At 38.0% G+C, this 13,738-nt stretch overlaps 2 protein-coding genes across 2 annotated transcripts; one reads left to right on the plus strand and one right to left on the minus strand.

The window, feature by feature from the left end:
- Positions 1-1,374: 1,374 nt before the first annotated feature.
- On the minus strand, positions 1,375-4,605 carry LOC105635154 (Chlorophyll A-B binding family protein). Its single transcript, XM_012218153.4, has 6 exons — positions 4,398-4,605; positions 4,113-4,279; positions 3,130-3,276; positions 2,550-2,682; positions 2,251-2,343; positions 1,375-1,821 (listed from the first exon to the last, which is right to left on the minus strand). Exons 1-6 carry the CDS (start codon positions 4,566-4,568, stop codon positions 1,519-1,521), a joined length of 1,014 nt encoding a protein of 337 aa, XP_012073543.1. The 5' UTR covers positions 4,569-4,605; the 3' UTR covers positions 1,375-1,518.
- A 1,081-nt stretch (positions 4,606-5,686) lies between these two features.
- EMB1507 (U5 small nuclear ribonucleoprotein helicase) lies at positions 5,687-13,603 on the plus strand. Its single transcript, XM_012218154.3, has 4 exons — positions 5,687-5,882; positions 6,110-9,090; positions 9,744-10,133; positions 10,228-13,603. The coding sequence occupies exons 2-4, from the start codon at positions 6,133-6,135 to the stop codon at positions 13,417-13,419; spliced, it is 6,540 nt and encodes a 2,179-aa protein (XP_012073544.1). The 5' UTR covers positions 5,687-5,882; positions 6,110-6,132; the 3' UTR covers positions 13,420-13,603.
- The last annotated feature ends 135 nt before the right edge of the window (positions 13,604-13,738 follow it).

Raw genomic sequence — 13,738 nt, forward strand, 5'->3', positions numbered from 1 at the left:
AAATTGGAATTTGACATTTTCGATAATGACTGTCATGAAGGGGGACAAAGCACAGGTATGTCTAATTTCAGAAGCATCATCAAAACTTTTGCACCAGTAAAATACTTATTTAGACGAGTACATTAACTAATACAAATAAAATTATTTTTATTTTATTATCTTTTCTCGATATATAGGCAGAATTTTTTTTTATTAATTTGATTCATATGAAAAAAAAAAGAAAATTAAAAAAAAAAAAAAAACCAAAACGGAATTCACATGTTTCATCAAGCACAGAGGGACCCTCGGATACATATATGTTCATTAGAAAGATGGTCACTCAAATTACAAAGAACGGACGATGTTGATTTTGATTACGCATGCCTGACTTAAGCCACGCCTTATCCCAAAGTAACTTTCTAATAGGATCAATAAGGGGACCAATTGCATTATTTTACATTTAGCAACATATTATATTCAATCTTTTTTATAACCTATATTATTAATAATAAATTTTAAAATATTTGATTTTTAAATGTTAAATATTGGGTTAGTGTATGGTTGCTGTAATTTTTTCAAAAAATAAGTTTTATATTTTTAATCATTTAATCAGTATTTAATTTATATTTTAGAGCGGTTAAAGATTTTTAAATGTAAACATCAACATTATCTCTTGTGTGCAAATAGAAAAGAAAAGAAAAGATAAATTGAGCAAATAAAGTGAAATTAAATATCTGATGCACATGCTATGCTTCGTGTTCGTAAAAGAAAAGTTTTTTTTTTTTTTTGGTCCAAATGAAATAATGTAACGGTTGACAATTATCATATTAGAGATGAAATGCAAGTAATAAAGTAATAGTAGGATCATATCACATGAAACCACATGAGTTTTGGGCTCCGCATGTGCATTTTCCTAATCTAAACCTACCTACCTGCAAGTATTCTACAGCTACAATAATTAATAACTACACACTACAGACTTATATATATTAGTACTTACGCATAAAAATAAAAACAAATAAAATGAATTGGAGAATTACGTACTATTATATTTATAAAAAATTAATGAAATTAAATATAAAAAACTGAAAATATATGAAAATAGAAAATATATTAATTATGGATCAGTTTATACTTATATATTAATTAGGGACTCTAAAAAATTAAATCCGACGAGTTAAAACTTTATTAATTAAGACGCTGTTTATCATTAAGTGAGATGGGCCTTTAATGATCTCCTCGGTCCCTCAAGCCCCGGCCTAATATCGCTCCAGGGGCCTTGGCGATGTTGATCTACTTATATTGGGCTTTATAGTACAATCGTGAACTGCTCAACCCTGACCGTTCATTTTCAGTCAATTGCGAGAAAATTCCTAAAGCTAGTGCTAAACTTGATTTTTGGAAATTTACCGTGTAATAAAGATGACAAAAGTGACCTGAATTTCAAGTTCCAAGTCACTTGTCAGTTACAAATACACCGAGAAATCAAATTCTCCGGTCATCTCTCCGTACTCTGTACATTCAAAAACATGTATTATATTACATCAACTTGAGAACAGAACACAGATTGTTATGAAATGGATCTGATATGTGCTCAAGAAGGTTCTGAACTGGACCTTTACCAGTCAGAGCAGCTTGGGCATAAAAGCCTAACCATGCAACCATAGCTAAGCGCCCATTTTTAATTTCTTTCACCTTCAGCTCCTCGAAAGCTACTGGATCACCCGAGAGATTCAAGGGATCAAAAAGTGCCCCTCCTGGATAATTTATATCTCCTGGTAGGTAAATTCCCAAAGGCTCCAATGCCTCAATCCCACAATATCTTGCATACTCTGGTCCGACCTGTTTATAGAGGCAGTGAGATTCCAAGAACCTAAATATATACAATGGTAGAACTGCATGCAGCGTCCAAGAACTTGCATTTCTAGTTGAGTATCTAAAATATTTTACACTCTTGGAATGCGAAGGATGACAATCTGTAAGAGCGAGTTTAATGCACCATATTCCATCACATGAACTAATTATGAATATGCCAGTATCCTATTTTCATATGGGTTGTGCGGTTGGGAGATCAGGCAATAGGGAGGCGCAAAGCAAGCCCCTAATTCAGCCAACATGAATTAAGCTCTATTAGTTTTGCTAGAACTCGAGCATGGTCCAAATTCACCCAACTGACGATTTTGTAAAGGTATATGCACAAAGAAAAATGTAAGACATTGCATGGTTATTGGAGGCCAGAAAATAGTATAGCTCGACAGGGATGTTAATTACCATGAGGAGAGCTTGGCAAATAGCAATGACAATCACACCTTGGCTTCCAGCTAGGTGCAATCCTGGGATGCCAAGATAATCCAGTGTATCTCCCTGATAAAAGAAAAGAGATCGGTCAATTGATATTGCTGTTAAACTAAGCAAATTCATGCAACAACATCGAATACAACAGGTAAAATTGTATATCGCTCAAATTTCCAGCACAAAGATTGTCTGGAGTCAAAAGATGGCAAGTTAGGAAATCCATGAGCCAAAAATATGTGGAGCATTATGGACTTACTGAAACCAAAGATGCTAACCTTAAGCTTTGAATAGCCAACTCGCCACCATACAGGTTCAATGAAGTGGAAGGCACCAGATAAATCCAGTAACTCTGGAACCAAAGCACCAAGGGCAGCAAGCATAGCCCAACGAGCATGAAGTATTTCAAAGCTGCACAAAAATGGAGATCAAATTCGGTATTTATAACTCAATCGTAAATATTTCAAAAGGAAAATATAGCCTCATTCATTGTTCTTATACTAGATCCTTAAAATTTACAATATATATGCTCGACTGTATGGCTCTACATTGTCCAAACTAAGTGATGGTGAAAACTGTAGAAAAACAGCCCTAGAGAACATTAACCTTTGATAGGTTTCTGCAAAAAGAGCTGGGCAACCAGCCACAAGAAAAAGCCACATAATAAAACATTTACACAATTGCAGATTGCAAATACTTCAAAGATTGAATAATAATTATTCAGTACACAAACTTAGCAATGCCTTGCCATTAATCTTGTTACAAAGTTTAAAACTTCTATTTCCATTGAATTAATGACATGGGAAGATTGTGCTTAAAAATGCATGCCTTGAATAGAACAATAAATGTCTAACATACTTGAAGTATCTCTGGAAAGCCACAGGGTCTTTGCTTAGACCTGCAACATCAAAACCATAATCTCCAGGCAGTTCTCCAGTAAGATATTGGGGGTAGTCATATGGAATGGGACCAAGCCAGTGGGGACGCTCTTCTCCATACCACAAGCTGCAATTGAGAATTCTTATATTATATATGCATTAGAGAAAGTAATACATACCAATATATGACTGAACATCTGTCTACATTGTAAATGTGCTCTGTGGTTTTTCCTTCTAAGATGTTATAGGTAAAATTATTTGCATACTGAATTTAATAAAAGTAGTGCATACCTTACAGGGGGATCTGCTATATTAAAAATAGGTGGGTCTAGACTTATTCATTTATTGGTTCTTTTTCATGCTCGCATGGTGAGTGTTATATTTCTTTACAGGAAAAACATAAAAATAGAGGAACACGCAACTAATGGCGCTCAAAAGCTTCTGTATGTTTTTTTATTGGTTTTCATAAGGAAATCTGCATGAGATATAAGTTTAGCAACAATACAAATTTTGATGGAGTTTACTATGAACAGAAATTAAAATTTCTCAAAATCCATATAGATTAAGTCCTTTTTCAGATTAGGGGAAAAAAAAAAGCCACATTCTTATATTGTTCCCTTAAAGTTTAATTAACCCCCAACAACAATCTACCAAATGTTAGTTGCCTAAATCCCCCGGGAGAGTGCAAGCCCCATAAATAACACGGAATTCAAAATATGTAAGTTTTTGGAATTTCATGATTACAAAGGAAATATATGCTTTCAACGGGGTTTGTTTATTTTCATGTAGATTATTTTAAAAGTTGGAGATATGATCTCCTAATTTGTGGTTAACGAGTAAAAACAAAGTCTTCTAATTTTGAACAACTCTATCGATCATCCAAGTTCGATAGTGCAAAAAAACAACTTTCCAATTTCATAACGGCAGATACAAAAGAAAGCCATCTGCTTACCCCGAAATTACCTCTCTTTACGGGCCTTTGCAGCTAAAGCCTGGAGCTTGGAGGATTCCTGGATGGCAACTTTCTTCCTCTCCTCCATTCGTCTCTGGAGAGACTCACCCAGCGGACTATTGGCAATAGCTTTCACTGCTGTGAAAGGAATCGCCGAGAAAACCAGAACTCCAGCGAGCTTCAAACAGCAATATTGAAGTACATAGTTCTAATTAATCAATACTGAATCCAAAATTCACAGACTAAAAATGAAATAATTAAAAATAAGAGAAAAGACGTAGTGATGCGCAGAGTACCTCTTGCCATGAAGCTTTGCAAGGGGGAGTAGAACTGCTGGCGATTCTTTTGAGCAGAATTTTTCGAGGTTTTGGGGCCAGTGGTTTTGAGCCTTGCACAAAGAAAGAAGAAGAAGAAGAAGATAATAAAGGAGAGGACACCGAAGCCTGTGGATGAAGTTGCAGAACCATGACTGCTGGCCCCCGAAGGCACCAATTGTTCGGTATTTTTCGCGGACTGCATTTTAACCGTTAAAAGAAAAAGACTTCTACATATTTTTTAATTAATGATAAATTTAAAACATTTAATTTTATTCAAAAATATTCTTTAAATTTATAAATTTTATTTTCAATAAATGAAATTTATAAAAAATTTTATAATCCGAGCAAGCATTTTATTATTGTAATAGATGTATAGTTTTTTTAGAAACTTATTGGAAATAATTTCTTATTCATTTTGAAATTTTTAAATAAAGATTTATGTGAATATAATATGAAAACATCACCGTCGTCATTGCTCGATTAATATTTATAATTCATTAAAGTTTCAATTTCACTTTAATTTCAAATATATATAATTTAGTACATTATTAAAAATATAAAATTATAATCAAACAAGAAAATCCTTTTTTTCATTTTATAATTTGAATTGTACTAATTATAAAAAAAGCTTTGCTAGATTGACATAATATACTTATGAGATTGTTTTAAAGTCCCAAAAAATTTAAGCAAAAATAAAGTTTTCAAACTTTATCATTTTGATTATTGTGTTTCGATTTTTCATTTTTTTAAATATAAAGTTATAAAAATTAAGATGATTTGATATTAAAATCATAAGATCATGAAGAAGCCAATTAAGAATTTGTATACTTTTCAATTTTTATCTATATCCTATTTATCTAAAAGCAGTAAAAAAAAGATCGATTAATTCAATTTAATTTTCCCTAAAAAGAAAAATTTGTTGCGTATTTACTTTAACTTGCATTTACTACGGACATTATATGCATTCGTCGTTAGGCTAATATAAAATTCATATTATTAAAATCTAACGTGATAGTAAAATTCTTAGCAAAAAATAAATGTGATAGTAAAATTTAATATAGTGATAAATTTGAATGATTTTTCATAAACAGTTAATAAATCCTCGGGTCATATGCTTAATACGCCAAACCTAAAACACAAACATTGGGTTTCATTATTATTGGGGCTCATAATCTTCGGCCCACATGATTGACAAAACACGTAAATGTTATAGAGGCTAGACGCCGTCGCTTTAAATAAACGCTGCCGTCTTATTATTTGTCGGAATGCCAAAGGCGGTGATGCAAAAACAACACTAGCAACTGGCGGTCTTTTTTAATCTCAACTCAACGGTGAAAAGGTGCAGTCTTAGCATCTGTAATACCGTAGTCGGAGGAGGAGGAAGTGGGAGGGAGGTTCTTTGTTCAAATTTTCACGAAGGGGTTTATCATTCCATACTTTAACAGGGGAGATTCTTTGGCTATTGTAAGCACTCTGTTTCATTTTCTGTATCTCTGCGAGTTGCTTTTGTTAGTTTAGGTTTAACATAAGTTCCAGTAATTGTGATAATAGGTTTGTATGAAATCTTAGATAACAGGCTTATAGCCATTCGATTTTACTCTGCCTTTTTTTTTTTTTTAAATTTATCTTAAACCCTAGACTTTCTGAACTTATTATTGTAATTTTAATCTTTTTTATTTTGTGCAACTTAGGGTTTTGAGTGCCAGAAAATTTAATGGCACATCTAGGTGGTGGTGCGGAGGCACACGCCCGATTTAAGCAGTATGAGTACCGAGCCAACTCCAGTCTGGTGCTTACCACTGATTCTCGCCCACGCGACACCCACGAGCCCACCGGTGAACCTGAGTCCCTTTATGGCAAGATTGATCCTAAAAGCTTCGGTGAGCGTGCATATAGAGGCAGACCACCCGAGCTAGACGAAAAGATTAAGAAATCTAAGAAGAAGAAGGAGCGGGACCCACTTTCAGAGCCTGTTCCCAGTCGCCAAGCTAAGAAGCGCCGTCTGCGAGAAGAGAGTGTCCTCACTTCTACTGAGGAAGGTGTTTATCAGCCCAAAACCAAGGAAACAAGAGCTGCCTATGAGGCCATGCTCAGTTTCATTCAGCAGCAGTTGGGGGGTCAGCCTCTCAATATTGTTAGTGCAGCTGCAGATGAGATTTTGGCTGTCCTCAAGAATGATGCTATTAAGGCCCCTGATAAGAAGAAAGAGATTGAGAAGTTGCTGAATCCTATTCCCAATCACGTTTTTGATCAGCTTGTTTCCACTGGCAGGCTCATCACTGATTACCAAGATGGTGGTGATGCTGCAGGGCCTGCTTTGGCTAATGGTGATGATGCCCTTGACGATGATGTGGGTGTGGCTGTTGAGTTTGATGAAGAAAATGAGGATGAGGATGATGATAGTGATCTTGACGCAGTGCCTGATGAGGAAGAGGAGGATGATGATGTGGCAGAGCCTAATGGTACAGGGGCTATGCAAATGGGTGGTGGAATTGATGATGAAGACATGCAGGAGGCTAATGAAGGAATGAGCCTCAATGTGCAGGATATTGATGCTTATTGGCTTCAGAGGAAGATCTCACAAGCTTATGAACAACAAATTGACCCACAACAATGCCAGAAGCTTGCCGAGGAGGTGCTTAAAATTCTTGCTGAGGGAGATGACAGGGAGGTTGAAAGCAAGTTGTTGTACCATCTTCAATTTGAGAAGTTCAGCCTCATTAAGTTTCTCTGTCATAACAGGCTTAAGATCGTATGGTGTACTCGTTTGGCAAGGGCTAAAGACCAACAGGAGAGGAAACAGATTGAGGAGGAAATGATGAGCTCAGGTCCAGATTTGGTGGCAATTTTGGAGCAGTTGCATGCAACAAGGGCAACAGCAAAAGAGAGGCAAAGGAACTTGGAGAAAAGTATAAGGGAAGAGGCACGTCGGCTCAAGGACGAGAGTGGTGGTGATGGTGATAGGGATAGGAGGGGGCTTATTGACAGAGATATTGACAGTGGTTGGGTGAAAGGTCAGCCTCAGTTGCTTGATCTAGACAACCTTGCATTTGAGCAAGGTGGTCTTTTGATGGCAAATAAGAAATGTGATCTTCCAGTGGGTTCCTTTAGGAATCCAGGCAAGGGTTATGAAGAAGTTCATGTTCCAGCCTTAAAGCCCAGACCATTAGAGCCTGATGAGAGGCTTGTGAAAATATCTGATATGCCAGACTGGGCACAACCAGCTTTCAAAGGGATGCAACAGCTGAACAGGGTCCAAAGCAAAGTCTATGAGACTGCTCTTTTTAAGGCAGATAACATCCTCCTCTGTGCCCCCACTGGGGCAGGAAAAACCAATGTTGCTGTACTCACCATTCTCCAGCAGATTGCACTGAATAGGAACCCAGATGGTTCATTCAATCATAGCAACTATAAGATAGTCTATGTGGCGCCTATGAAAGCTCTTGTGGCTGAAGTAGTGGGCAATTTATCCAATCGCCTGCAAGAGTATGGTGTCAAGGTCAAGGAACTAAGCGGAGACCAGACATTGACTCGTCAACAAATTGAAGAAACTCAAATAATTGTGACTACTCCTGAAAAATGGGATATTATTACCCGAAAGTCTGGGGATCGCACTTACACTCAGCTTGTGAAACTTCTTATAATTGACGAAATTCATCTTCTCCATGATAATAGAGGACCTGTGCTTGAGAGTATTGTTGCTAGAACTGTTAGACAAATTGAAACTACAAAAGAACATATCCGGCTGGTAGGTTTATCTGCTACACTACCTAATTTTGAAGACGTGGCATTGTTTCTAAGAGTTGATGTTGAAAAAGGACTCTTTCATTTTGACAATAGCTATAGACCTGTCCCACTGACTCAACAGTACATTGGAATTACAGTTAAGAAGCCGCTGCAAAGGTTTCAGTTGATGAATGATATCTGTTATGAGAAGGTAATGGCTGTGGCAGGAAAACATCAAGTTCTCATTTTTGTTCACTCGAGGAAGGAAACAGCAAAGACAGCTCGGGCAATAAGAGATACTGCACTTGCTAATGATACTCTAGGCAGATTCTTGAGAGAAGACAGTGCGAGCCGTGAGATTCTCCAAAGTCATACAGATATGGTCAAAAGCAATGATTTGAAAGATCTTTTACCCTATGGTTTTGCGGTCCACCACGCGGGCATGACAAGGGTTGACCGTCAACTTGTTGAGGATCTTTTTGCTGATGGCCATGTGCAAGTGTTGGTTTCCACTGCAACTCTTGCTTGGGGTGTTAACTTGCCTGCACATAGTGTGATTATTAAAGGAACTCAGATTTACAATCCAGAAAAAGGAGCATGGACTGAATTAAGTCCTTTGGATGTTATGCAGATGTTGGGTCGTGCAGGAAGGCCTCAGTTTGATTCATATGGGGAAGGAATTATCATCACTGGCCATAGTGAACTTCAGTACTATCTATCTTTAATGAATCAACAACTACCTATTGAGAGTCAATTTGTATCCAAACTGGCTGATCAATTGAATGCAGAAATTGTTCTTGGAACTGTCCAAAATGCTAGAGAAGCCTGCAATTGGCTTGGGTATACTTACTTGTATGTACGCATGCTGCGGAATCCGACACTTTATGGATTGGCACCGGATGTTCTCACAAGAGATATTACACTGGAGGAGAGGAGGGCTGATTTGGTAACCATCAAACCCTCAGTGGCTTTGTTGTAGTTGATGTTGCTCTGATTCTTTTTATTATGTTTTAATATGGATTTATGCATGCAACTTTTTCATCATAAATATTGGTTTAGCAGTTCCTTTTTGTTTATTGGAAGATTGGATTGGGGAGTGCAGATTTAATTTATTTATCTAATCATGTTCAATTTCAATATGAACAAATAATGATTCCAAATAAATCTATGAAGGCAGCTTATCGGTTTTTGGTTTATGTGCTTAGAGGTCGTAGATATTGTCTGTTATGGTCAAGTAAATCATTCATTATAGGCATTATACATTGGAATTATGCTCTTGCTAATTGCATATAGCAGCTATACGTGATGCATCTTTGCATTTTAAATAAAGAAAAAAAAAAAAAAAAAAATTCTTGCACTAGTAGTGCTGCTACTTGCATCAGGATATTTAAATGTTTATTTGGATACTTATTCTTGCGTCTAGTTTTAACTGTTGTTGCATTCTTTTCCACCTCATATAATTTCTTCGGAAGCATGTTGTTGTGCAAGTGGAACTTATTTAATTTCCACTCTTTCTTAGTTTCTTCTTCAATTTCAGCTGCTATTTGTATCTATATTATCTATAATATGGATCTAATCTTATTCTAATATTGTTCACAGATTCATTCTGCTGCTACTATCCTGGAGAAAAATAATCTGGTTAAGTATGACAGAAAAAGTGGATATTTCCAGGTTACTGATTTGGGACGGATCGCTAGTTACTACTACATCACTCATGGGACAATATCCACATATAATGAACATCTGAAGCCAACAATGGGGGATATAGAGCTATGCCGTTTGTTTTCACTGAGTGAAGAATTTAAATACGTAACAGTGAGACAAGATGAGAAGATGGAACTGGCAAAGCTTTTGGATCGTGTTCCAATTCCAATCAAGGAAAGCCTAGAGGAGCCCAGTGCTAAGATTAATGTTTTGCTTCAGGCCTATATTTCACAACTTAAGCTCGAAGGGCTTTCTCTCACGTCAGACATGGTGTTCATAACCCAGGTAATTTTTTTGCAACTAGTTGTTTGTTCTTCCTTAATTTGCTATTTCTGTTAAGAGACATTCATTCATTTTGTTTTTAAATTTTCTTGTTCAGAGTGCGGGTCGTCTTATGCGAGCTCTTTTTGAGATTGTCTTGAAAAGAGGCTGGGCACAGTTGGCTGAGAAGGCTCTGAACTTATGTAAAATGGTCAATAAGAGGATGTGGAGCGTCCAGACCCCACTTCGCCAATTCAATGGGATTCCAAATGAAATCCTGATGAAATTGGAGAAGAAAGATTTAGCTTGGGAAAGGTTTTATGACCTTTCATCACAAGAGATCGGTGAACTGATTCGCTTCCCAAAGATGGGCAGAACATTGCACAAGTTCATCCACCAGTTCCCTAAGCTAAACCTGGCAGCTCATGTTCAGCCAATCACTCGTACAGTCTTGAGAATTGAACTCACTATAACACCAGACTTCCAGTGGGAGGACAAGGTACATGGATATGTGGAGCCTTTTTGGGTCATTGTGGAGGACAATGATGGTGAATATATTCTTCATCATGAGTACTTTATGCTGAAGAAGCAATACATTGATGAGGACCACACGTTGAACTTTACAGTGCCTATCTATGAGCCATTGTCCCCTCAGTATTTCATACGTGTTGTGTCCGATAAGTGGCTTGGGTCACAGACTGTTTTACCCGTCTCTTTTAGGCACCTTATCTTACCAGAAAAGTATCCTCCACCAACAGAGTTATTAGACTTGCAACCTCTGCCTGTTACTGCTTTGAGGAATCCATCGTATGAAGCTCTGTATCAAGATTTTAAACATTTCAATCCTGTACAAACTCAGGTATTTACAGTTCTATATAACACAGATGACAACATTTTGGTTGCTGCTCCAACAGGGAGTGGGAAAACTATCTGTGCTGAGTTTGCTATATTGCGGAATCTTCAAAAGGGACCTGATAGTATCATGCGTGCTGTGTATATTGCACCTCTTGAAGCAATTGCAAAGGAACGTTATCGAGATTGGGAGAGAAAGTTTGGTCAAGGTCTTGGCATACGGGTTGTTGAATTGACTGGGGAAACAGCGACTGACTTGAAACTGCTTGAAAAGGGTCAAATAATCATCAGTACTCCAGAGAAATGGGATGCCTTGTCTCGTCGCTGGAAGCAAAGGAAGTATGTGCAACAGGTGAGTCTATTTATCATTGATGAGCTCCACTTGATTGGGGGTCAAGGTGGTCCTGTTTTGGAGGTGATTGTTTCTAGAATGAGGTATATTGCCAGTCAGATTGAGAACAAGATTCGAATTGTGGCTTTGTCATCATCTCTTGCAAATGCCAGGGATCTTGGGGAATGGATTGGAGCCACCTCCCACGGCCTTTTTAATTTCCCTCCTACTGTGCGTCCTGTTCCCTTGGAAATACACATTCAGGGAGTGGATATTGCCAATTTTGAAGCGAGGATGCAGGCCATGACCAAACCAACATATACTGCAATAGTCCAACATGCCAAAAATGGGAAGCCTGCTATCGTGTTTGTTCCAACAAGAAAGCATGTGCAGCTCACTGCAGTGGATCTGATGACATACTCTAGTGTGGACAGCGGAGAGAAGCCTGCTTTTATGTTGCGATCCTCAGAGGAACTGGAGCCTTTTGTTGGAAAGATTCAGGATGGAATGTTAAAAGCCACTTTACTTCATGGAGTTGGCTATTTGCATGAGGGCTTGAGAAGTTTGGATCAAGAGGTTGTGTCACAGTTGTTTGAAGCTGGGTGGATTCAAGTTTGCGTTATGAGCAGTTCAATGTGTTGGGGGGTGCCATTGTCAGCACATTTGGTGATTGTGATGGGAACTCAATATTATGATGGACGTGAAAATGCTCACACAGATTACCCTGTTACAGATCTCCTACAAATGATGGGTCATGCTAGTCGACCTCTTCTAGATAACTCTGGAAAGTGTGTCATCCTTTGCCATGCACCCAGGAAAGAGTATTACAAGAAATTCTTATATGAAGCATTCCCTGTAGAGAGTCATTTGCACCATTTCCTGCACGATAATTTTAATGCAGAAGTTGTTGCTGGAGTTATTGAAAACAAGCAGGATGCTGTGGATTATCTTACATGGACTTTTATGTATCGGCGGCTCACTCAAAATCCAAACTACTACAATCTCCAGGGTGTCAGTCACAGGCATCTTTCTGATCACCTTTCAGAGCTTGTTGAAAATACATTGAAGGATTTGGAAGCAAGTAAATGTGTTGCTATTGAGGAAGACATGGATCTGTCTCCATTGAATCTTGGCATGATAGCATCTTACTACTACATCAGCTATACTACTATCGAGCGTTTTAGTTCTTCTTTGACTCCCAAAACAAAGATGAAGGGTCTTCTGGAAATTTTGGCTTCAGCTTCAGAGTATGCACAACTTCCAGTACGACCCGGAGAGGAAGAGGTGCTTCGGCGGCTGATCAATCACCAGAGGTTCTCATTTGAAAATCCTAGGTACACTGATCCACATGTGAAGGCAAATGTACTTCTACAAGCCCATTTCTCGAGGCAATATGTGGGTGGGAACCTAGCGCTGGATCAGCGAGAGGTGCTCCTTTCTGCCGCTAGATTGCTTCAAGCAATTGTTGATGTTATTTCGAGCAATGGTTGGTTAAGCCTTGCTCTTCTTGCGATGGAAGTTAGCCAAATGGTGACTCAGGGGATGTGGGAGCGTGATTCAATGCTTCTGCAGCTTCCACACTTCACAAAGGAATTGGCAAAGAAATGCCAAGAGAATCCTGGAAAGAGTATAGAAACAGTGTTTGATTTGGTAGAAATGGAAGATGATGAGAGGCGGGAGCTTCTCCAGATGTCGGACTCACAGTTGCTAGATATTGTGAGGTTTTGCAATCGCTTCCCAAACATCGATATGTCATATGAGGTGATAGACGGTGAGCATGTGAGAGTGGGAGAAGATATAACTTTGCAGGTCACCCTTGAACGAGATATGGAAGGAAGGACAGAGGTGGGACCAGTTGATGCTCCCAGGTATCCTAAAGCCAAAGAAGAAGGATGGTGGCTTGTTGTGGGTGATACCAAGAGCAACCAGCTGCTTGCTATCAAGAGGGTTTCTCTCCAGAGGAGGTCAAAGGTGAAGCTCGAGTTTGCTGCTCCCTCGGAAGGTGGAAGGAAGTCTTATAATCTGTTTTTTATGTGTGATTCTTATTTGGGCTGCGATCAGGAATATAGCTTCGACGTTGATGTCAAAGAAGCAGGTGGCCGGGATGATGACGGTGGGAGGGAGTAAAATCCATTTTTTGATTTTCTATTTAATAACTTTTTGTAGCATCGATGATAACTATTAAAGTGATTTTGGTCGGTGTATTTGCTTTTCTTCTTGATTATCTGATGCATGTAACTTGATTTCCCTGAACATACTCTTGTGATGGAGGTGAAAGTATTATTATATGTGGCGATGCCTTAATTTTCCATATCTATACATTATGTATGAGTTCACTTCTTGATAAATGAAATGCTCATGTAAAAGTGTAATCCAGTATTGTATTATATTCTTTGCTACAAAATAAGATTCTCGCGAATATGCATGTTGATTTAGGCTTTTAGCT

This window comes from Jatropha curcas, chromosome 9 (assembly GCF_041381405.1).
Source record: "Jatropha curcas cultivar XTBG-Jc1 chromosome 9, XTBG_Jcur_1.0, whole genome shotgun sequence".
NCBI classification, from domain to species: domain Eukaryota; kingdom Viridiplantae; phylum Streptophyta; class Magnoliopsida; order Malpighiales; family Euphorbiaceae; genus Jatropha; species Jatropha curcas.

Excerpts from the sequence above, each read along its gene's own strand:
- LOC105635154 (XM_012218153.4), bottom strand. The coding sequence starts at position 4,568 with ATGGTTCTGCAACTTCATCCACAGGCTTCGGTGTCCTCTCCTTTATTA. Across the intron at positions 3,277-4,112 it reads GCAAAGGCCCGTAAAGAGAG|CTTGTGGTATGGAGAAGAGC; the intron begins GTAATTTCGGGG and ends TCTCAATTGCAG. Across the intron at positions 2,344-2,549 it reads TTGGCTATTCAAAGCTTAAG|GGAGATACACTGGATTATCT; the intron begins GTTAGCATCTTT and ends TTCTTTTATCAG.
- EMB1507 (XM_012218154.3), top strand. The coding sequence starts at position 6,133 with ATGGCACATCTAGGTGGTGGTGCGGAGGCACACGCCCGATTTAAGCAG. Across the intron at positions 9,091-9,743 it reads AGGAGAGGAGGGCTGATTTG|ATTCATTCTGCTGCTACTAT; the intron begins GTAACCATCAAA and ends TATTGTTCACAG. Across the intron at positions 10,134-10,227 it reads ACATGGTGTTCATAACCCAG|AGTGCGGGTCGTCTTATGCG; the intron begins GTAATTTTTTTG and ends TTTCTTGTTCAG.